The sequence below is a fragment of the Gambusia affinis genome, linkage group LG05 (genome assembly GCF_019740435.1).
Source record: "Gambusia affinis linkage group LG05, SWU_Gaff_1.0, whole genome shotgun sequence".
NCBI classification, from domain to species: domain Eukaryota; kingdom Metazoa; phylum Chordata; class Actinopteri; order Cyprinodontiformes; family Poeciliidae; genus Gambusia; species Gambusia affinis.
The window spans coordinates 12214409-12237705 of NC_057872.1; the positions used below are offsets into that span (position 1 = coordinate 12214409).

General features: G+C 37.7%; 1 protein-coding gene across 1 annotated transcript; it reads right to left on the reverse strand.

The window, feature by feature from the left end:
* On the reverse strand, positions 1-23054 carry LOC122831182 (MDM2 binding protein). The gene is made up of 23 exons (XM_044117185.1): positions 22833-23054; positions 22160-22243; positions 22000-22073; positions 21681-21820; positions 21403-21461; positions 20243-20387; positions 19775-19889; positions 15849-15959; positions 13698-13792; positions 13184-13250; positions 12863-12980; positions 12223-12399; positions 9230-9343; positions 7444-7599; positions 5434-5527; positions 5181-5339; positions 4556-4651; positions 4189-4452; positions 3917-4071; positions 3669-3781; positions 1456-1569; positions 601-666; positions 1-522 (listed from the first exon to the last, which is right to left on the reverse strand). Exons 1-23 carry the CDS (start codon positions 22897-22899, stop codon positions 478-480), a joined length of 2628 nt encoding a protein of 875 aa, XP_043973120.1. The 5' UTR covers positions 22900-23054; the 3' UTR covers positions 1-477.
* Positions 23055-23297: the final 243 nt, after the last annotated feature.

A 23297-nucleotide genomic window follows, 5' to 3' on the forward strand; every position in this document is an offset into this window, starting at 1 on the left:
TAAAGATAAAATACATTTATTGTGCTTAAAAAAATGAAATATATACAAACAAAATTATTGATGTGTTTAGAAGCAAAGTTAACTTTAAGACTAAAATAAAAGAAAACAACAAACCAAAGTACATCCCCCTCGCCGCCCGCCAGGCCGGCCTCTTAGCAGGGTGGCTCTGCTTTGTTTTATTTTTGATTTTTCGGCTTTATGGCTTCAGAGCCTTGAGAGTAAATCAGTGGGTTTAAACACAAAACTGTGCAAGCAGAAGTTTAAAATGGGTTTTCTTGGAAAGCAAAATAAGGCAAGGAAATCAAATAAAAGGATTAAGTTAATTAAATGAGCTTAATCTAACTGTTTAAGACCAATCAAAAGTTTAAAACATCAATCACTCTCATGAATGTGTTGAAATATAAGAAGAGCTGCTCACTGAGGCAAAACCTCAGCGAACATCAATTAAAACGTCTCTGCGGCGCTCATTATTGATGATCAGCTCTCTTTCTTTGAGCTTTTCTCCAGCACCCAGTCAACAACCTACAAACGGAGACAACAAACAAGTCAGCGGGACGGGAATTGTAAAAAGAAAACCAAACCGGTGGATGATGGCATTACCTGTTTAACGTTACTGCTGGCTGCTTTCTTCATTTCGTCATGCAGACCCCGAGACGTTTTCAGGTCCTGGGAAGATACGAAAGTACAAACTTATTAAAAGAGGAAATATTTATTGAAAGTAATATTATTCAAACTCAGTCGACGCCTAAAGTAAAGGCCAGCAATCCCAAAACAACACAGCTTGATGATGAACATTATTTTAAATTTTTATGAATGTCATTATAGACATTAGTAGTCACATAATTCTTTCATTTTCAAAATTTAACCCCCTAAAATATCAGCTTTAACCATCATAGACTGGTCTTTTCAGAAAAATGTGTTTTTGTTACACCTGGGTCCTTTTAAAAACTGCCAAAGAAATGTTAGATAACACATCTGTTCCAGTTTTTCTTTTTTTTTGTTTTAATGAATGCTATATTCTAACTTCAGTTCTCACCATACTAACTGTGTAACGCATCAAAAGTCACTTTTAGGGTTAAAAGTCTATTTTTTGATGTGGAAAAAGCCTCCAAACATTTCATTACTTCTGTAACTTACATGCAAATCTAATTTTTGAGGAGTGTGCAATCTGGCCCTGAGAGAGTTTTCTCTTTTGCACAAATGCACTGGTAAGAACCTGGGAGGTCCTTGAATTTCCAAAAAAAAACATTTATTCCCATACATTAAATTTTTTTTTTCAACATTGTTTTATTTTTACAAGAAGGTCATTAGAAACTGCAAGGAAAAAGACAGAGAAAAAATTCTTTCATACAAAAAGGAATCTGAACCTAGCATTGAAATTCCAGTGCCAGACAAAATAAAAAGTGTTAAATAAAAGGTAAGTAATGGCACGGTGAGGGCATTAATGACACAAACCTTGAGATAGAACTTGGAGATATCAAACAGTCTTTTGCTGCAGGCCTCGAAGCACTCATGCTCGACAGCGATCCCATGGTGTTTGAGCGTTTTAGCTACAATCTCCTGCAGCATCTGAGGAGGAACACACACTTTTGTATTAGTACATCTGTGGGAACATAAAAAGTAGTTTTGTTTATTCCCCAACCACCTAATGCAAACTCAGTTCACAGAGACTAATTTTAGCATAGTTTTCCTTTTAAAAACAGTGAATGTCAAAGTGTCTTTACTTTGGGGGGGCAGAAGGGAGGGTGACGTTCTTACATAAATACTCGCCTTTTACATTCACACAGAGAGAACTTGCAGGTACAAACACGGAAATATTTCACTGGCGGTCCTGACAGGGAAAAAAAACACATTCCTGAAATAAATGGATCCGCCTTTAATCTTGTCACAGCAACGGTTCTGAGGAAGCGCCATAAATTATTGTGAGAAATCATCAGTGCTTTTCAGTCTCTGGAGGAGTGGAAAGGCAGTGTTTAATCTCTGTCCTGAATAAAGAGAGCGATCATTGTTTCTGAATAGAGCCAACTGTTCTCCTTTTCACTCGGGTTCCGACGGTAAGCGTGTTTGCATAGTAATCGGAAATCAAAATGAGTGAAGGTCGGGAGGCGGAGCGCTCGCAGAGTGTTGGACCTGTGACTCCATGGCGAGTCCTGCGTGGATTTCTGAGTGTGAATCCCATGGATGAGGGACAAAACTCTGTGTGTGGCTCAGGAGGCAGGGAGTAGGTGACAGTACAGTAAAAAAAAAAAACAAAGTGAATAAGCCGTAGCATTACAATGCAACCCACACAGTCAAAGTGAATGGTGCAGAATATAAAATATTTATTTTTGCTGGAGCCGTTGCATGGCTCTCATCTGTAGCAGACAGACAGACGGTGGGTTTGATTGTGTGTCCATCTGCCAGTAGAACTGGTGGTTGGATGGGGGTGGAGCATTCAGCTGTTTACGGAGCTTTGTAAAAAAATAAAAAATAAATAAAAAATATTAATTGTGTAAATACTGTGGATATTTTATGGGAAGAGCAAATCTTAACGTTTAAAGATTCAAGATAAAAAAAAACAACAACTCTAAGATATCAAGCTGCAGGCTCAGCTTCTGCATGGCAGCAAGTGTCAGCTGTTTAAAAGTTCAAAAAGGAACAGTACGCATTATTTATGTCATCTTATATAGTTCAATAATTCAAAAGATTCCCATGGTGTTAATAAATATATAAATGTGAGCAGTATTTAGAAGAATATATACAAGCCTATCTTTCATAGTAAGCATCTGTTGTTCTGACAACAATGAGAGAAAAATGAAAAGCAGTAACAGAGTTTTTATCAAAGGCATGATTGGCACATTAAAAATATATATAACAATTTCTTTCTACAGGGTTCAATAGTTAAACTACGTTCAACAATTTTTAAAAACAAGAAAAAGGGTGAAAAGGTAGAAATTTACTGAAGATTTATTTTAATCTACACATAGCCAAATACACATTGATGCATACACCCCTATAAATGTCCTTTAGAAGGATGAAGAGAAATTTCAAGCTTTTTATAGCCTGGCATAATTGAATTTGTCAAGCTCATATAAAATAGTTCGTCTCCTTGGACTGCCTGGGCTTCTAAACACAGAAAAAACATGTTTCAATCATCCAACATAAATAGTTTCCCTGAGATTAAAAGAAACTAATTAGGATGTTTAAGAATAATCCAGGAACCAAGAGCAAGGCTCAAGTCTAATAAATGGAAAATACTGGAACACTGGTGTCCTTTTGCACAGTGAAATAGGTTTTAAATCTGCCTGGAGTGAGAACCAGCCCTGGAAGAAGAGTGCTTGGGGTGTCGAAGGTCAAGCTTTCAAGGCTAAGAAAATTGTACCAATTGTCAAACATAGTTGTGGGAGCGTCATGCTGTGGGGGTGCTTGGTTGCTACTTGTACATTAAACAATGTAGAACAAAAGGAAGCACAACTTCACCCGAGAAGCTAATAAATTAACTTGGACACAGATGGATAAAGATCCTGAATGAAATCATAAGTGATTCTGTAAAATATAAAAGTCTGTTGACAACAAAAAGAAAATCAGTATAACTTACAAATTAAGGATTAAGACAAATGCTGGTGAAGGAACGCTGTCATGTTGCACAAAGGTAAACTAATCAGCATAACGAGGCATGCATCACTCACCCTGTTGTGTTTCTGGGAGCGAGACTCTTTCGAAGGTTTGTCCTCGGCTTGTCCCTGAATGACCTTCTGCTGTTGGGGTTTCGGTCTCTCTGGACATGGCAGAGTCGCTAAACCTGCAGAGTTAGAATGGAAGAGTTAATGTGAAGGCATAAAAGCGATTTCCACTCTGAAACAACAAAACAAATTTAAAAGAAGAGCCGTGACACAGCGAGGTCCCTCGTTTCTTCCAATTCTTGTTCTTGTCCTACCTGACGACCGTCTTGTTGCTGAGGAGAGGCTCGTACAGGAAGAGGCGGACAGGGATCTGTTTGCTTGTTGCCGTAGAGACCTGATGGTGGGATGTGTGCCGCTGCTGCCGCTGCTCTGCGAACACAGCGAGTCACTGCTCTCCGACTTCACCAGCCTGGATGAACACAGAGAGGAGCAAACCTTAAATTATGATGCACTTCCAGGATTCTCCTTCCACTCAAATCAACTCATATTCCACTTCCTCACACAAGAGGAATATAAAACATCAAACCTTTTGCGAGGATAACCTGCAGCTATGTCAGTGTCCCAGGACCTGCGTTTCAGCTGCGCTACGTCGTTGTTCTGCAGGGTTTCTCCATCGGGAACACTTCCTGGTTCTGACATAACAGCAGGTGAGGGGGCGGGGCTGAGGGCAAAGGGGAGAGCGCAGGGCTCCTTGGAGCAGGTTGTCTGGGTCTCGTAGCGAATCAGACGGGACTGGAGGCGCACAAAAGCCTGGTCTCGGTCCAGGGATCGCTGCTTATCCAGGCAGAATCTATGCAAACAGAGACAGCTAGGTCTAAATCGGAGCCTCATCACATTTAATCCTTTAGAAGTTGCTGTCGTGAAAGAGCGATGAGGGTTTTATAGAAACTGACTCTATGCCATGGTAATGAGCTGATGAGGCAATGCTGAAGGGCATCTTGCTGATTGTCCTGGGAGAAAGGTCTGGTGACAACTGGAACAAGTTATTACTGTTGAGGAAGAAGACAGGGAGCAGCAGACATAACGAGAAACGCATGAGTAGGCAGAAAACCAAAAGACCTTCCTATTATTTTGAATAAACTCAATTTTCACAAATGATAATGATGATGATGCTCTGCCCACCAAAACTTGCTGAAGACGCTGTGAATAGTGTGGCAAACATTTTAATCCTGTACCACCAACTACCTTCAGCAGTCAAGTGGATGAACCTGTTGACTGGAAAACTTTTTCTCTGCAACCCTTAGAGTGGAATTATTATTGAAAGAAAATAAGAAGAATTTCAGTTTTTTTCTTTGACCCGAGTCAAGTAAGGCCGGGCACCAGAATAAACAATTCTGAGAGAACAGTCTTTAAAAACACAAAATGAAGTTTCTCAAATGGAAAAAAAAAAATTTCAGTTTTCATATGAATATCTCAGACAGCTGATGTTTAAGCTTCACTCTTGGTGCTCAACTTAGAGATGCTTTACACCAAGTCAGGGGAAAAAAACCCATCAGAAACAGAAGCATTAGAACCTACCCTCTGCTTATAGCCAACGGTTGTAACTCCCCTGTGGGCAAGCCATCAGATGTGAAGTGCTTTAGAAGTTCTTTGGCATCTAGTAAAGCAGATGAGCCCCTCTGGCTGTCTTTAGGGCCCAGGAGGCTTTCAGTGGAGCAGGGGCCCAGCAGACCAAGCCTAAGAGATATATAAATATAAGAATGATAAATACCTTTATTCTAAGAATTAAGAGCCCACTCTTGGGGAAACCGACTGAGAAAACCTTGCTCACCTCTTCCTCTGCCGTTTTCTCTGCAGGTTTTCTATATTGTGGAGGACGGTTCTCTCAGGCCAATCAAATGGTTGTTGGGAGACAGTCTGTAACTCTGGAATAAAAATAATACAGTTTGGAGCTGGATTTAAAAACTAGGCAAAACAAGTCTTAAGTTTAAGGTCAACTTCCAAACCAAGCTTCCATTGTTTGCAGCCTTTAAAAGCTTTTCCTTCGATCTGCCTTGTTTAAAACTTCTCCACACTTGTCTGCTGTGTTCCTCAGTCTTCATGATGCTCTTTGGTCACTAATGTTCTCTAATAAATCTCTGAGGCCTTTCCAGAACAACTGAATTTACAGAGAAGAGACGATTTCTGAAGACAGTAAAAAGTAATGTAAATGTAAATGGACACCACACACGATTCAGACATTCTGGGAAATCGTATATAACTTTCTTTTAGCTTTACAATAACTGGTTATTTTGATTCCATCTATCATATATAACCTCAGTAAAATGTTTGCTGTTCCACTATGATAAACTGTATGTCTCGGGTCTGCGCTTGGCTTCATTTTAACCTCCATAAACCACAACCTCAGGTGTTCTCTTGGTAAGTCATTCTGCAGGGAATATCTATCATTTTTTAGATGCAGATGGAAAACAAATTTCACAGCTTCTTACAAGGAACAAAAGTCCTGCTGTCATAAAGAATCAGCAAAACATTACACAGGTGGCATTATATATTAGAGGTGAAGAGAAACCCACAGATCATGAAAGCAGTTTCAGGGAGCAAAAGCTGGTGCATGATAAACAGACAGAGCTGCAGTGCCGTAAGCTGCATAATGTAAGCAACAGGAGCTGCGTGATGGATTACAAGACTTATCTGAACTTTCCCCTGATACATGTCAACAAACAGAGCTTTTGGCAGGATGGGAGTCTGAAGGAATGAACACGAGCTAAATATTACACACTCTGCACATTTTCTTGTGATTGGACAAGAAGACCGTAGGTAACCGCAAATGGGACAGGCAGTCAACGCTGCTGACAAAACGGCTGGAATGAACATCGCGTGCACAGCGGTAGCCTGAGGGAGAAAAGTCTTTTCTGCGTGAAGAGATGATGCTTTGCCCTAAAAGTTTATCAACCCACACCTCCTTTGAACGGAGGGTGAAAAGGGATTTACAGGTAAATAAACAAAGTTGCCCTTTAGACTTCTTGTCTCCACATGCTGTCAGCAGCGCATCAAAGCTGTTCCTGATTTTTTTTTTTTTTTAGCAAGTGCTTCTTTTGTGTAATGTTCAGGAGCACTTTGTTTATGAGTGGCACAGAATACAGAATATACAAGACACAATAATGCACACTTTCTGGGAAATGACTGGCTAAATCAAGTAATTGCCCAGCTGCGACAGTTTCTCTTAATGTTATTACACATGCTGAGCGAAAGCCTCAACCTCCAAGCAAAGACGATTAAACTATGAAAATAATGATGGACGGTAAAGTGAAAACTCATTTCCAACTGATATTAAAGCATTTATGACATGAAATCTGCTTGACATCTGGATCTACAAGCCCTAAAGCTCGAATTGCTGCTACCTTCACCGCACACATTCAGCTTTAATTCCTTTCAATACGGTTCATTTGCAAATCATAAGCTACTGTTTTCTGAAATGGTCACCCAATGAGGTTGCATGTTGTGAAGACTGATGTGCTAAACAATGAGCAGCCATAAGTAATGCATCTTTTCTAGCAAGCAGTGGGTTTCTGTTTTCTAGTGGAAAATAACAGACTGAAGAAACTGAATTTAAAGAAGGCGATAAATCTCATTCAGAGAAGAATAGCTTTTATTGAATGTTATCATAAAGCATTTTCTTTGTTATACTGGGAAAACCGTTGAAGGCAATCAGACAAAGTGAAAAACAGCATTTAAAGACAGCGAGCTAAAAAAAAAAAAAGAGAAAATACGTGCAGGTTTGAATTCTGTGTCAAAGCAAAATGTTGAGCTGCCTTGTTAGTGGGATTTTCTTGGTTCATACCTGTACGTTCTGCAGGCTGCTCATTTGTCAGGCATTTTTCAGTGACTGGAAGAATGGAGTCAAACATCTTGAGGTACTGCTCCCTGGCAAGATTCAATATGGCCTTCAAGTCATTGACGGGCACCGAACACGAAGCTGATGTTTCTTCTTTCTGCCCTGGTTATAAATAAACAGAGGCAGCATTTTGTTTTGGCAACATGTTAGATTTGTGTGGAATTCACTCCAAAAACGTGGAGCTGTGTGATTTCCACCTTGGTTTAAGTGTGACATACACACAACTGAGCCTTTTCCAAAGCCAGTATGCCTTTCATAAATTGGTATGAAAATCCTTTCGAAAGAACACGTAACACTTTTATCTGGAAGAAATTAGCTAGTCACTGAAATGAACCAATGACATTTCTTTGGTAGCTGTTATTCAAGGGACACCTGAAGTTGGTTCCTACCAATTTCTGGCTAGTGAAGACAACAAAGCTGAGAGCTGATATGTCACGCTAACAGTCAGTCTGGTGTGAAAATAGTTACTGGATGAAGAAGGTAAAGTTAGCCATTTTCAGTAGCAGTGAACTGTTTAAAAATTAAATCATATAGAGTAAAAATGCATTTAGGCTCTTACTTTCAAAAAATGAGAATGCAGATAATAGAAAGATTGAATGTGTTACAGAATAGTTGATTGTTTTACCCTTTCAAACTATCTCCACTAATATTGCTGGACGTGTGGAAATCTGAAAAAACGGTCAGGATCTACTTTCTCTGGTAATTCTAATTATGATCACAGCTAATATAACATTCTAAAAATGGTTTATAATATCCACAAAGTAATAATATAGGGATACACAAATAAACTGGCCCTGATTTCCAAAGTTTTCTGGTGGTCGGCCGATACTTAATTGTGAAAACGATCTTATCTACATCCACAAAGGTCTGAAAATCAGCAATCTCCCCTCTGTGCTAACTTAGTGGCTGAAGCATTGTGTTTTAAACAATGCTTCAGCCAAAACTGGAATCGGTAGCTCAGGCTTTTTAAAGTCACTGGCCAGAAAACTGCACTCCTAATATAATCTCCCTCTTTGTTGTAACATAAAAGTAAAACCTTCTCTCACACAGTGTGACGTTGCCTCTGATTCTAGCAGGCTAGAAAACAAATTTTAATCCTATGGATAATAGCTTTGTTGAAGAAGACAATAACCTGGTAGAAGCTTGCTAAAACTTAAAAAGAAAAAAAAAACTGACCAATCCAACAACATCAAAAGGGAAGGTCAGTTAAAACGCTAAGGTTTAAACTGCATTTTAATCAAACAATTTTTTTGGTTCTATTAAGTTGCACAACCCAAAATGTAGGCTTTCTGTGACTTTTGAAGTTTCATGGCTAACAGAGAGCTGGTGAAACATAAAGAGAATGATAAATGAAGCTCTTGAAACACACAAGCCTCAGCTTGTACAGTGACCACACACACGTTGCAGAGACACGCCGAAGAGCACAAAAGGCCTCATCAATCATTGGGAGCACACTTAACTCACACACTTCATAATAATCAGAAGAACCTCCGAGGAAACTGCTGAACTTCTGCAGCTGGCCCACGTGCCATTTTACTATTTTATGTCATGTCTAAAAACATTAAAGTCTAGCAATCTGTCAGAAAGTTACACTCTGCTCTTGGCTTTTTAAAAATTTTATACAATAGTTTTATACTAATATCACCCAAAAACACAATATCTTGTAATTGAAAATGCATAAAACAAATGTTCAGTTTTTCCTTCTTAATTTATCATGTTCTGTTTCACTTACTAAGATATTCTTTGAGAACCAGCGCCTGAACCTGGGCCACCTTTCTTTCCCTCCTCAGTAGAGAATCTCCTTGGAGACACAACAAAGGATGGAGGAAGTTGCCGTCGGCCTCTCCTGATCAAAGAGAGGAAATTAAAGAAAAAAGGGATGAAACAATAGATGTAACTGTAGATTGCTCTTTTCATTGTTAACATAATTAAAAAGGCGGATTACATTTTGTTAGATTTATGTCTTCGACAGTATGTAAAAGTGTATGTCATTTATGTTGGACGAGTTGACCTGATAGTGAAAAAACACAATCTTGTCAGATGAGGAAATGTTTAAGGCCATACAGAAAAGAATTAAGGATAAATTAGGCATAACATTATGACCCCTGCTCAATAGTAACTTAAGGCTCCACCTGAAGGTGTGATATGCCGTCTGACGGCAAGATTTTAGTGGCAGATCTTTCAGGTTTTGAGGTGTGGCCTCCATGCTTTGGTCCAAGATACTCGTCTGATGAATTTGGAGGTCAATATTACACTTCAGACTTGTGCTTGCATTGGTTCTACTTTCAGAATCAGTGAGATGTTTTAAAATAATTGAGCCCAGAAGCAATTAGACAGTAAAAATTAAACTTTAATTTCTATGAAGCCTGTTCTTCATTCACATTCTGGCCATTTCAGTGCTTAGTCACTTTGCACTCCAGGTGGTTGGTTTAAGTTTTATGTTTGATTTTCAATGTGGGAACTAAAAGGCCAAATTTTACACCGTTTGGGAACATTTTGTCAAATGAATAAAAAAATGTTGAAAAAGCAGATATTAACAGACGCCAGGAAAGTTGAACCTGTAAGTGGTAAATCGGCCACAAGTCATTGCAAAAATGGAGCGGTACACAGAAGTGACTTAAGAATCGGCTTTTCCAGACAACAAAATACTTCTTTAATATAAAGGGCACTTTCTGTGGCTTCACTTTGCATTTTAAAGCTTTTTAACTACAAAAGACCGTGTCTCCAAGGTTGCATAAAATGTTAGCAACAGCACCAACTCACTAGAGGAAACCTCTCAGCAGGGCAGAAATCTCATGTAAAGCCAAAGAGAAAGACAAGAAACTTTCAGCCAAAGGACTTTCTTACACGTCCACTCCTCCAGATACTTAAAACTAAACTCAGCCATCCATCTACAACAACTCCATTTCTCGTAACCGTCACTCTTCTACTTCTCACTCCCACAAATTCTCTCTGAATAATTCTTATTTACCCCTTTTCCCTATTATACTGTCAAAATGACAAAAATAATAATAGCAAACACAACTAACTTGTGCTTTGAGAGACAAGAGGAGGAGAAAGGAGACAGAAAAATGGGGACATGTGGGTTTAATAAAGTGAATCTGTGGAGTCCAACAGTATTAAAGTTCAGTTTACTGCGATATAGTCAAGAGGGTGAGCCATGACAACCGTCAGCTTCTGCAACCATGGTGCTTCAATTTTAATAAAAGTTAGGAGTTTGCAACAACAACAAATGTCTACCTGATATTTATTCATCTGCAAACATTAATAAAATACTCATTATATATGAGGACAGTGCACCTCTTCAGCAAAGGAAGTTGATAGCTCAATTTTAAATGTTTTTTTTAGAATCAGAAGATGCTGATAGTCAGGCTCAAAATTTAAAATACATTTTATTCAACCAAGAAGTAGAGAGATTGGCGTCTATCAAAGAAGATTTGACGTACCGGTAAGTGAAGAAAAGATATTTAGCGTTTTTTTCTCAATAATCAGTGGCAAAATCTTTATTTTTATTACAGCTTTTAAACCCTTCTTCTATTTGCAGGTTTCAGCAAGAGGACTGGCAATTTATCTTTAGTGATGAGCCCCAAGTGTTTGTGGCTGGAGCACATCTTTACCATCACCATAATCTTTATTCACATTTAGTAATGCCAACTGTCTGAATCATGCAATATTTTTTTAACAGGAAATGCTGAAGGTTGCTAAACATGTTGACTTTAATTTGAGGACTGTTTGACAGAGACTGGTCTCTCTCACACAAGATCATGATAATTATGATCCATCATGACAAAAAGGCTCCTTAATGCTCCAGTATAGTTATTAAAAAAAGCTAAATTTCAAATAATAGAAAGAAATATATATCCTGAAATACTTAATCCTCTGGAAGCCTACTAAGGGAGAATCCTAGAATTTAATGGTTTTAAGCCATTAAAAGCAAAACAAAGACAAGACATATGTAATTAAAACACAGCAATAAAAAAAGAGAACAAGAACAACAGGTAGAGATCATAATGACACTTTAGACCAGCCACATTAGTATTTAAAAATTCAAAGAGAGCCAAAGGAGTCATTACATCAATTTATAGCTCTGTTGCAAGATATTTCATGCTTGGTGAATGATTAAAAAAAAACAAAACACGGCTTCTTCCTGCTCTGAACAACAGGGGAGGGGTTGTTCCTTTTGGGGCTTTTTGAGAATTTTTTTTGCAATAAACCTTTCATTGTTAAAACAGCAAGGATTTTTAATCGGTAAAACAGAAAAAAAATGGCATTATTCAGCCACAAGATATGTGACTGGTGCACCTCAACTTAGATTTCATAGAAGGGTGCTGAGTGAGAGCATAATGTGCTGCATTTAGAGAGTACAATCGTACAAGTGGTGGATGTGAATGGATGAAATCCAGAGAACAAGAAACAATAAAGGTCTTCGTGGATTCAAGGATTAAAATGAAACACATGAACAGGGACCATTACCTCATTCAACGACTTGGCCAACAAACCATCTGCTCAACTAATGAATTCAAATGATTTACAACTGTTCTGAAACAAATAAGGCACATTTACAAAATATGTTATTAGAACTGTCTACACAGCCAATCTAACCCAACGGGACACAGTTTGTTCCCTGGGTACAAAGGCTCAGTGCATGAAATAAAAATAAATACAAAGGTCAAGATTTCAAGATTTCTTGACACAAAAACACGGCAGTCTTATTATATAAAATACCTGATGAAAAAGGCTTCTCCCTTAGCAAGCTGGAGAGGGTTGCCATGGCAGCAGCTCCGTTAAGTTGACTGTGTGAATGCATCAACCTGACCCTGCAGGTACCAGAGCCAACATCGTCCGCTCCCTGGACCAGCAGGAAGTAGACGGCCCTTTCACCTTTCACCTCAACATCGGGCACTGCAGAACAAGACGATATATAGAGTCAAAGTATAGAAAAAACAAAAATGTTTCAGTTTTCTTCTTGGTTCGGTTTGCTTCACACAGCATTGCCTGCTTTGGAGGAGCTCATTTTCAATTCTTGAATAGGTCATTTCATCTTTTGTACTCTTAATAATAAATCCATTTATTTGAGGATCTAAGCACACAAAATACATCATCCTTGTTGTTCAATTTGCTGTTTGAATGTAAATTTACTCAAGGTGAAGGTAATCATTTATTTCATGCCTTTCTCTGTTTTTCGATGCGCCAAGCATTTTTGTTTTATTTTCCATAATAATTCGTTATATTACCCTCGGAGGCTTCATTCCTAACAAAGCACCTCAATAATTCAGTGCAGATGCAGTTGATTTCAGAAGATGACAGGCCACATCTCAGGGGCTGCAAGTAATTTATTTCACAGCTTAAAAATATAAAGTCATACCAAGAAAGGACTTTGGTGTGCGGGATAAACACTCTTTCCAGCGCTGGGAGCTTAGTTGACTGGCTGGAGGCTGGGTGATGGGTGTAATCATACAGCACAGGCTGAACAAAGCTCCAACCTGGGAGAAAGACCCAACAAACATGAGATCGCCCAAAACCTCAGTCCTCCAAATAGCATGAAAAACGTGTCTCCTCGATTTAATCCTGTTCTTCACAAAAAGTTTGTGAAAGATTTGACAGGAATTAATTACGTTACAAGGTTGGATATTAAAATATTTGAAAAGATCTTATGTATGTAAACAGCACAGACAGCAATCAGTACCTTTCCACGGAGAGCGCTCAGCTGGTCCAAGAGAAGCTTAGCTTTCAGCGACTTCCCAGACAGGCCTCTTTTTATTTCTTGTAAAGGAACATTGCAAAATCCAGGCAACAGAAATCAGACTTACTCAGACTTCACTGCAATTTATTTTAATAAGAGGCCTTTAATATGAATAACATTTGACTTGTTCTTCAATCACTCTACTATATTTTTCAATTGCAACCAATCTAAAGCACAACATGGATGAAAAATGTTTTTTTTTTATGTGTTTCTGTTCAGGCTTATTTTTTAGAAGACTACCACAGTGTATTATAATTAAGTAATTATTACATTTGGCTCTGATTACTTTTATCTTTTTGAAGGCACAGTAATTTTTGTACTGATGTATGAAATCTTTTAATTGAAAAAGAGTGCGCTGACCTTTACCATAAATGCATATTAAAATTAAATAAAATTCAATGTTCCTTTTATTCTTAAACACACAGATGCACATAGGCAGATGCATTAGGAAGGATACAACTCAAAGTGAGTGTTGGACATCAGAAAGGTGGGCAGTTCTGACAGATCAACCACCTGAACCAAGTCTAAAACTGGAGCATAATAATGGAAGACCTGCAGAACCAAAGCACATAGTGGATGAATGAGAGCAAAATATGTTTAAAAAAAATCTTTATACAAGAACATTTTTTAAAAATGGAGTACACACATCTAAAAAGAGGAATAAAACCACAGCACATAGTACGCAGAGCAGTGTCAAGGTATGTGCATTCAATTCAGTTCAATTCAACTTGTTAAGGCCTCGTACCTTCAGCTGTGCCTGAATCCATCCTGAACCTCCAGCAGGAGGCGGGTCCACAGGACAAATCATGAGCTCAGTTATAGAAAAATGGAAGCAAAAATACTTCTTCCCCCAGTATAGCTAACAAACCTGTACGTGAGTGTTTGTGTGCAGGTTATTTTAAAAGTCATTTTCCCAGTGGTGCTGAGGTATGATTGTTGTCATCGCTCTTTTATTTTTGTTTTTATGCCAAAACAATCTTTGCCATCTGTTTCTGTGTACAGGAGTCTGATGAGATCACAGACACATGCTTTCTGTTTTAATCCCTACAGACAAGTAAATAAGCTGCACACACAACAAACACCTAGACACATCTAAACTTTGGAGCCGTTTTAAAAATTAGGACAGCGACACACAAACATGCTGTCACAACAGGGAACCAATAAAATAAACATGCATGTACAAATTAATACTTACAAAATTTCCCTAAATAACACTCACATAGAAGTAATGTTTACTTATTGACTGTCTAATTAATAAAACAGAAAGATCACCTCTCTATGCCCATAAAAAAAAAAAAAACAGTACTTTGAGTTCTTTGGGAAAAGTCCTCTTTACTGTTTTATTGTTGGTACTTATTCATCTTTATAGTAAACCCATTGCTGCACTGTACTAGGCATAGTAATGCAATTGTTACAAAACACATTGTGATACAAAAACAAACTGTACAAGCAAAGCTCTTTATGAGTGCATATTGTCCACAGACAAACATTAGGAACATTAGGAGCATAACAGTCATAAACTACAGCAGTAATGGTTCTGTTTAATGAGTCTAACTGTGTCTGCAGAGACTTGGTGTCTCTGCAGACACAGTTCATGTCAAAGATGGTGGCTGTTGCCGTGGCAAATTGAAACGTGGGTAAATGTTGAACTTTGATGAGAAGCAAAAATTTTTATGTATTTCTCTGTTTTGTAACAACTACAACAAACAACTGCATAGTAGTTTACAGCTTTTGATGTTAGAACTGGACATTGCACAGATCTGGCATTTATCTATGGAGAAAGTAAGTCTGTAGATATTTGGTAATTGTTAGAATATTATAGCAAGTGCAGCACAATAATGTTTTGTTTTGGGGTTTTTTCAGAAATAAATGATACCAGCTGGATTCAACCTCAGTGTTTCAAACATGAGAAATCACCATAATCACTTAAATTAACATTTTAAATGCAAGAAAATTATTGCTTACCTGCTTTTAATATTTAAAACATAAATTTAGGGGGATAAATGTCAAAAGCAGAAAACCTGACAGAGTGAAGAAAGGTGATGAAGAAAAGTTTCCCTCTTCAGACCCCATGGACTAATACAGAACTGAATGTATATAATAAAAATGTAATTTTCTAGCTGAATGGTCATGAGGAAGAAAAGAGGTCAGCACTTCTTCTTTTTTTTGTTTGCTTGATAAAATCGATTTGCTTCAATTGCCTGAATGTTACAAGTTCCGCTTTGCGATTAAAGGCCAGCAAGAAAGTGACCATTTTGACCTCATCTCCTTGCAGCCATCAGAAACCATTAGGAGAGAAGAGTGCATAGTCTCCATTCTACTAAACACCTGGGAGGTAGGACAAGGCCAAATGGGGTTCCTAAGAACAGACAGAACAAGAATACAATCGCTCTGCTTCTCCATTTAACCAAAACCTTCCCCAGGCTTCAGATTAACACACAAGGACAGAAGCAACAAAAATGACTACATGGTATTAAAATACATTCATGAAAACAAAACTCAAAGTGAGTTCAGGACTTAATTCATTTTTAATCTAAAGCAAAAAAAAAATCCACTCATCAGTGTTAAAAAGGTCAGGGATACAAAAATTTGGTTTTGAGAGACTTACCTCAGAGTTTACTTTGTGACCCGTGGTGGGAGCCTGGAAGAGACCCGAGTCTGATATCCGATGCGCAAGAGAGCGCAGGGAAAAGCCATCAAAGCGAAGTTCTGATACATACTGAGGCAAACACACACGGGAAGGAAGAAAATATTAAATCACTAACAAGCTCTCTTAGTAAGCACTGCGGCTGCTGGAAATTAATTGCTGTTCTACACATACCACAAAAACATAATCCTTTATTGTTATTGACTTTCCTCTGAATTGTCTTTTTAGCAAGTGCTTGTTACGCAGCATTTCCTGAAAAAAAGCCATGTTATGCAACTACCACATGGCAGTTTGTTACAGATACCAAGACCAGTTCATAAAGAAATACAAGCTGCAGCACAAGGCACTGAAGCGGTGTTGTTCCTTTTGAAACAAGCTTTCTTTAGAGACTTCTTCTGTGTTCTCCTCTCTCCAACTGTGTACCTTTTAGCAAGTGGCAGCTGGAGCCCACTTACTTCTGAAGGCAGCTACTCAGAAAAGGTCATTTTAGTGAAGGAGAAGCAGGATGCTTGCCTCAGCAGACTCCGCTGAGGCAAAAAAAGAGAAAAAATCCTCTCCTGCATGCAACGGAGTAACCAGCACCGTGGGATATGGATGAATCATATATAGCAATTTAAACCCTGACAAGTGAGCAGTACTGCTGATGTTACAGTACTGTCCAAAATCCTGGTAATTATCACTGATGTTACACTGACACTAGTTCGTAAACATTTTTGAAAGACAATCAGAGTGGACACTAAAAACTCAAAAGGTGTCCCTCTAGCCTCCAACACACATATTTCATAATTTTTTGAGGTGTCGATAGTAAACAAGCCCTTTCCATAGAGACCTATTGCCAACAACAAGCTGGGGTAAAAGAACATCAGAGTATCAGGCGTTCCAGATCGCTCTCAGATGTTTATTTACCCAGGCCTTGACTTCTCAAAGTCTTTATGGCTGTAAATATTCCCTTAACAGTAGAGTCAAATTGGGATCCTTGCCATTTTGTAGCTGAATTGCGTTTACGTCACCATGAATTAGTGGAGGATTCACTTGACATATTTCCCCATCAAACCTTGGTTCATGAAACTCAAGAGTCCTCAAGTGCATTAAAAAAATCCTTTAAAAGAAAATTAATTGAGTAAACTTTTAAAAAAGTTCAGAGTTTCCTTATACACAGTGCACATTTCTGTGTTTAAAATGTAACAAGTGAGGACCATTATTGAACTGCAAGGATCAAGAACACTGCCAAGCATTTCAGATCTGTGACTTATTATGTAACTATCACAAGGCTGTTGGAGGTGTTAAGAGAAACCTTGAGCTCTCTTCTCTCAGAAGGTCGTGCTATGACTAAAAAGTCCTCTAATAATAGAGTAATGGGGTTTTTTTTAGAAAAAAAAAGCTACATGACAGTAAATTTCTGAGAAATTGACAAAAAAACCAATGAAGTTCAGTCAAAATACCACAGGAGAAAGGAATATTCCAGAGTCTGTAACCTCTTAGATCAGTGAGTTAATAAGGATGGAGTCACAATGCCACTGTAGACTTTGTAATCATAAGAAAATTTAATTTTCACTTAATCTTTATTCACTTGAAAGCTACATAGTTTTTAATGGGGGTGCATTGATTTGTCGACACCAATTTCTTTACTTTTGGAAGATTGGTGATCGGCCGACTGTGAAGCCGCTCTTATCCCCTGATCTCATCTGCCTGAACAAAGGCCTAAAAAAAAAAATCAACCATTGTCCCCTGCTGTCCTGTTAGAGAGGTTTGACTGATAGACCAGCCCACCAGGTCATGTCTGCAGTTAACAATAGTCACCCTCCCCTGTTGTCCACTTGGCGACTTTCTTGCTTTATTTAGCAACATTTCAGACAAAAAAAAATGAGTATTAGCCAAAATCAAAATTGCAGATCAAGCTTTTTGTTTTTTTTAAATAAAATAAAATAAGAAATCAGTAATCGGCCAAAAACCTGCAATCAGCAAACCCCTGGTTCTTAAACACGTAGATTAGGGGTGTTATTGTAAACACCGAGAATGTTTTGATATACAGACATTTTAGTGTACAAGTGAATCTGGAGGGGACAAGTGGAATCCTCTTGACAGAGTTTGATTGCATGTCGGCTGCTATAAAAAAAAAAACAAAAAAAACTCACACAGCATTTGAGGCTGGTTGGTGAGCAAGCTATGTACTTTATCTCTTCTGCTAAAAAACATTTCATTTATCCTGTAAATTTTTTATATAGTAGATTTAAAAATAAAAAAAACAAATAGAAAAAAAACTTGAGCTACAAGTCCTAAAGACACAGCTTGCAGACAATAACAGCTCCTAAACATTTTGTGGCTCAACGAAGCAAAAATGTCATTCCCATAAGCTTTGTTTAGCATGATCCTCAGTGAGTAATTCTGATAGGCTGCATTGGCCCGGGCCAGGCATTCAGTGCTGCCAGCGTAGAATTAGCAACACTAAGATATTTCCCATGACCTACCGATGACCTGCAGTGATTACTCCATTCATTCAACAGCAGTAAATGACCACTGCCCCCCCAAGGGAGAGACAAAAAAGTGTAAAGATTTACTCTCAAGACTGGTCTGACTACATGACTAATTTGATATTAAAGGATACATCAACAAAAATGGAAGCACAATTCAAGCCTAGAAACTGGAATTTGTCTTGTAGAGTATAAAGAGATGCTATTTCATTAAGATTGGACGTAACAACGTGGAATTTTACAGTGCACATTCCACACATTCCTTACAAATTACACATTTAAAATAAATTCAATCTCATTCAAATATTAGCAGAAATATCCATCCGCAACATGGATACATAGTTGTGTAACAGATAACAGCTTATCTGTTAAGCTGTTTAACTTAACAGATAAGTTAAGCGGCTTCTTTCTGAAGTTAGAATTTATTTTAAAAACAGACTTTTAGGTGTGACAAAAGAGAAGAAACATTTTAAAAATCTTAAACCATAGTGTGGATTCTCTTCTCAGAACCAATGAAAAAATACATAAATAGTGTTTGAGCATTAATTTTTCCCTGAAATCACCCAACCAACCCTTCCAGTCTATAATTAATTACTCAATTACTCTTGACTTCCTGATACCTGAACAGTTAAAACCACACTTACATTGAGCATAGTTTACAATTAAAGATGATATTTTCTAATAAACCAAGACTAAGAAATCTTTGAGCTTGTATTCTTCAGGCTTATGAAAATAACTCAAGGATTTATTGTTTCTTGTTCTCTTTAGTGTGCATTTACGCACATGTTTTTCAAAAGGTCCATATATTCCTGTGTGTGAAAAACTACCAACATAAAATTGCTGAGATGTGCAAACATCATCCAAAAAAACCCTCTTCCTCTTCTTTAATGAGACGTCCCTTTTGGGTACCACCACCAGAGGTCTGAATCACTACCACCCACTCTACTGTTCATCATAGTTATGTTGTTTTGGCCAAACAACAGTAAAGTTCCCTTAAATCCCCAAAACAAGAAAAATATGAAATACATTATTTACAAAGAGACATTTCTTTACTGTTTAATGTTACTAAGCTTCTCTTAAAACTATGGGAGGAAAAAGTTTTGTTATGCTCTGTGTATGTTTTTGCATTAATAGTATTTCACTATTGCGGATTTACTTTTGGAAGACCTGTAAATAAAATGATTATGAAGTATTTGTAGTTAACAGTCATTAAAAGTTGAAAAGAGACAATAAAGTGACAATTATATAGAAACAACTGTTGTCTTTTGAGACTATATAAAAATGAACCAGTAGGTCAGGTTTTCTCTCCAGTTCTGTTTCTTCTTTATATCATTAATTTCAATTATCTCTACATATTCCTCCCAAAAATACATGGTTGTTTTCTGACAAACTGAATACACAAACCGCAGTCCTCACCTTCTTCTCTCTGATAACCAGGCCTCCTCTCCACAGTTCCCTGTAGTCGATACAGTTGAACAGATCAGCAGGCTCCAGTACTCTTGCACTCAGAGAGGATGCTACCTTTTCCCACCTGGAAGAAAGGAAGCAAAGCTTCCTCTTTAAGTTGAGTTTTATATCTCAAAGCCTGATTCAAGTCCACTGATTCGAACAGGCATAGTTATTTTCTGAAGGTTTGAATTGGCATTTTGTCAACAAGCTCATATTTATACATATACTGAACATACTTTTGATCAAACAATTTACTACGTGTGCTCATTTTTACTCATCTAACTCCCCCTGGTGGTGAGTCGGAGACACAATTTATTTGCAGGAAACCAATTTGTAAATCAACATAAACATAAATTTGCACATTCTGTACTGGTCTCAGGTCTTTGTCACTTACAATGAGTAATATTATGTTTTTTGTAATTGCTGCCTTCTTACCCACTAATGTTTTGTGTGACAATACTGATCTTTGCAGCCTGCCAGCAGGCCATGTGTTTCAGGGCTCCCAGCAGAGGCAGCAGGTCTTTAGCTGAAGGGGACGGCTCAGCTGAGGCCAGCAGCAGAACATCCAGCAAGGCTTTTCCTAAGAAAGAGTTAAATGACAGTCAAAAAGATGTGTCTCCTTTTCAAAAGGTAACTTTTATTACAAATATTATCAAGAAATATAATAACTGTAAAAAAAAGCCAAGCCAGCCTCAAAAACCAAGGAAGCCTTTCTTAGTAGCATGAATCTTGGATCTTGTTCTTCAATTAATCAATCAATCATACTTTATTTGTATAGCACATTTCAGCAGCAAGGCATTTCAAAGTGCTTTACATCAAATCAAACACAGAAACACAATGCAACATAGAATCAACAATCAAAACACCACAATAAGTCAGATTCCGTCAATAAATTTGCAATTGATTACGTTTCGAATACAACTCTAAACAAGTGGGTTTTTAGTTGAGATTTAAAGGAAGTCAGTGTTTCAGCTGTTTTACAGTTTTCTGGAAGTTTGTTCCAGATTTTTGGTGCATAGATGCTAAATGCCGCTTCTCCTTGTTTGGTTCTGGTTCTGGGGATGCAGAGCAGACCAGAACCAGAAGACCTGAGAGGTCTGGAAGGTTGATACAACAGCAGCAGATCTTTAATGTATTGTGGTGCTAAACCATTCAGTGATTTATAAACTAACAACAGTATTTTAAACTCTATTCTTTGAGCTACAGGTAGCCAGTGTAGGGACTTTAAAACTGGTGTTATGTGCTCTATCTTCCTGGTTTTAGTGAGAATGCGAGCAGCAGCATTCTGGATCAGCTGCAGCTGTTTGATTGATTTGTTGGTCAGACCTGTGAAGACGCCGTTGCAATAATCAATGTGGCTGAAGATAAACGCATGGATGAGTTTCCCTAGATCTGGAATGTAATTCTGGAAATGTTCTTCCTATTTTTAATCATATCAACATCCATAGGTGTAGATCAGAGCATAGACAGACCAGTAAACTGAAAGCTTATACACATTTCATTACATACATACTGTAATGATAGAGAAACTCTAAACAATAGCATGAAAAAAGAAATAAAAACACAGGGAGGAGGGCCGCTGCGTTCTTATTTACCTGGCGGAGGCAGCTTATCTGTCAGCTGATGAAGTCCGTCTGCAGCCTCTTCTAACAGCCTGATGACAAAGATAAATTACTTTATAAACATACTGTGCTCTTCTATATTTTTAGAAAAATACACAAAATGTACCTTAAGATCATTTTGTCTAGGGTAAGAGCTAGGGTTATGATATAATCATAGGTACAAGTTTAATACACAGATTTGTTTTATGAATTAGTTATAAATGTAAACTCAAGGAGAAGGTACAAGTACAGAAAACAAAATCAGCCCTTACTCTGCCAGAGATGGCAGGTCATCTGTTGCCTCCTGGTTACTAAGAGAAGTCAGACATTCTTCGGGTGTAGTAAGGCTCTCCTCCTCTGAGTCTGTTCTCTGATGGTTTGTTCCCAACTCTTCCCAGTCAGAGTTGCAAAACTATAATATGGGTTAAAGAGATTTAAAGATGAAACTCATATTTGAAAGCCTGAGTCAATCATCTAAATCACAAAATGTGTATTAACTTTGTGATTCATTCCCTAGTTAAACACCAGAAAGGTAATGCGTAAGACAGAAAAACATCACCAAAATTGTTTTAAATGTTCTGATTTTCTCACTTGTGTCGCTCCTTGGCACACCTGTACAGCAAAGTACCACCTTGTAGATGCTGGGCAGCCACTAAGGGAACAAGCTGAGGAAACAAGAGAGATTGTGGTGTAAACACAGAACATGTATAAAGCAGTCATATACAGGTAAAACATTTATCAATTGTTTTACCTGGAAACTCAGAAATCCCTTTTGCTGACTCCTGAGCTGAAATCTCCAAGAGTCTTTTATAGATATTATTTAGTGCCTCCAGACCTGGAAACAGTCACAAAATGCTGTTAAACTTCTTAAAACTAAAATACTGACTAATTTGACGCTTAAACAACTTTCCTTATTAGCACAGCGCAAACTACTAATTAAAAAAATATGCAGTGTGTTGTAAACTTAGCTAAAGTAAAAACAAATTTCTGATATTTAGATGCAGAAAAACAATATTTCGGTAGACTTCAGACATTTTTTTTTGTTTACTTCTAAATAAAAAAAGCTCAAGTTGAAGAGCACATTCCTTCCTGTAACAGAAATGTCAAAAAAGCGGCTAGATAACTGACTTGTGAAAAACTGCTTTAACGTTGTCTTAAATTGCAGGATTTATTACCATTACGAATCTCACACGTCTTAATTTACACTACTGCATATTAAAACTACTGTCCAATAATAAAACACTGGACAAAACATGACAGTGAGTTGGAATGCAACCACAGATTTATAGCATCACAGTGTTAATGAAAACCTACATTTATGAAATGCATGAACTCATCAAAACAGTAGACAGTTGGTTAGCTAAATAAGATTCAACAGCTCTGACTTTATAGATGTGTATAGTCTGTTAGTAAATAAAACTTACATTTACGATCGCCAGTCAAGTGGTCATCAACTTGGCAAAAGGATAAAACCAAAACGTAGCGGTCCATGTCTAAGTTTAAAACTGTGGGTTCTCTGCTGTGTTAGCAAACTTTCCCGCAATGTCAAAATTCCCACCAGTTCTTCTTCTTTGGTTAGAAATGACGTCAAAATAGCAATTTATCCTCCTGCGCCCTCCATCGGGCCGAATTTGAGCTACACTTTATCTCAGTGAAGGTCGGGGGAATGGTTCAAAACTCTTCATTTTATGATAACAGGCGCAATCAACTATTCATGATACTGACTGAATATTAATGTGTGTGAAATACTAATTTGATTGTATTAAAGTTTTATTACAAACTGTAGTATACCTTTTCTAACCTGTTATACAATATGTAAAAGACTATTTTATTTCTCTCCATTAAATAAAACCAAAGATTTGCATTTCAACCAGGAACACTACTTGTTT

Bases quoted from the DNA above. Each gene is read 5' to 3' on its own strand.
- LOC122831182 (XM_044117185.1), bottom strand. From the start codon at position 22,899: ATGGACCGCTACGTTTTGGTTTTATCCTTTTGCCAAGTTGATGACCAC. The intron at 9,344-12,222 runs GTATTTTATATA...CTCTTTGATCAG, and splicing joins GGAGAAGCCTTTTTCATCAG to GAGAGGCCGACGGCAACTTC. The intron at 1,570-3,668 runs GTGAGTGATGCA...GTTCCTCCTCAG, and splicing joins GCTCCCAGAAACACAACAGG to ATGCTGCAGGAGATTGTAGC.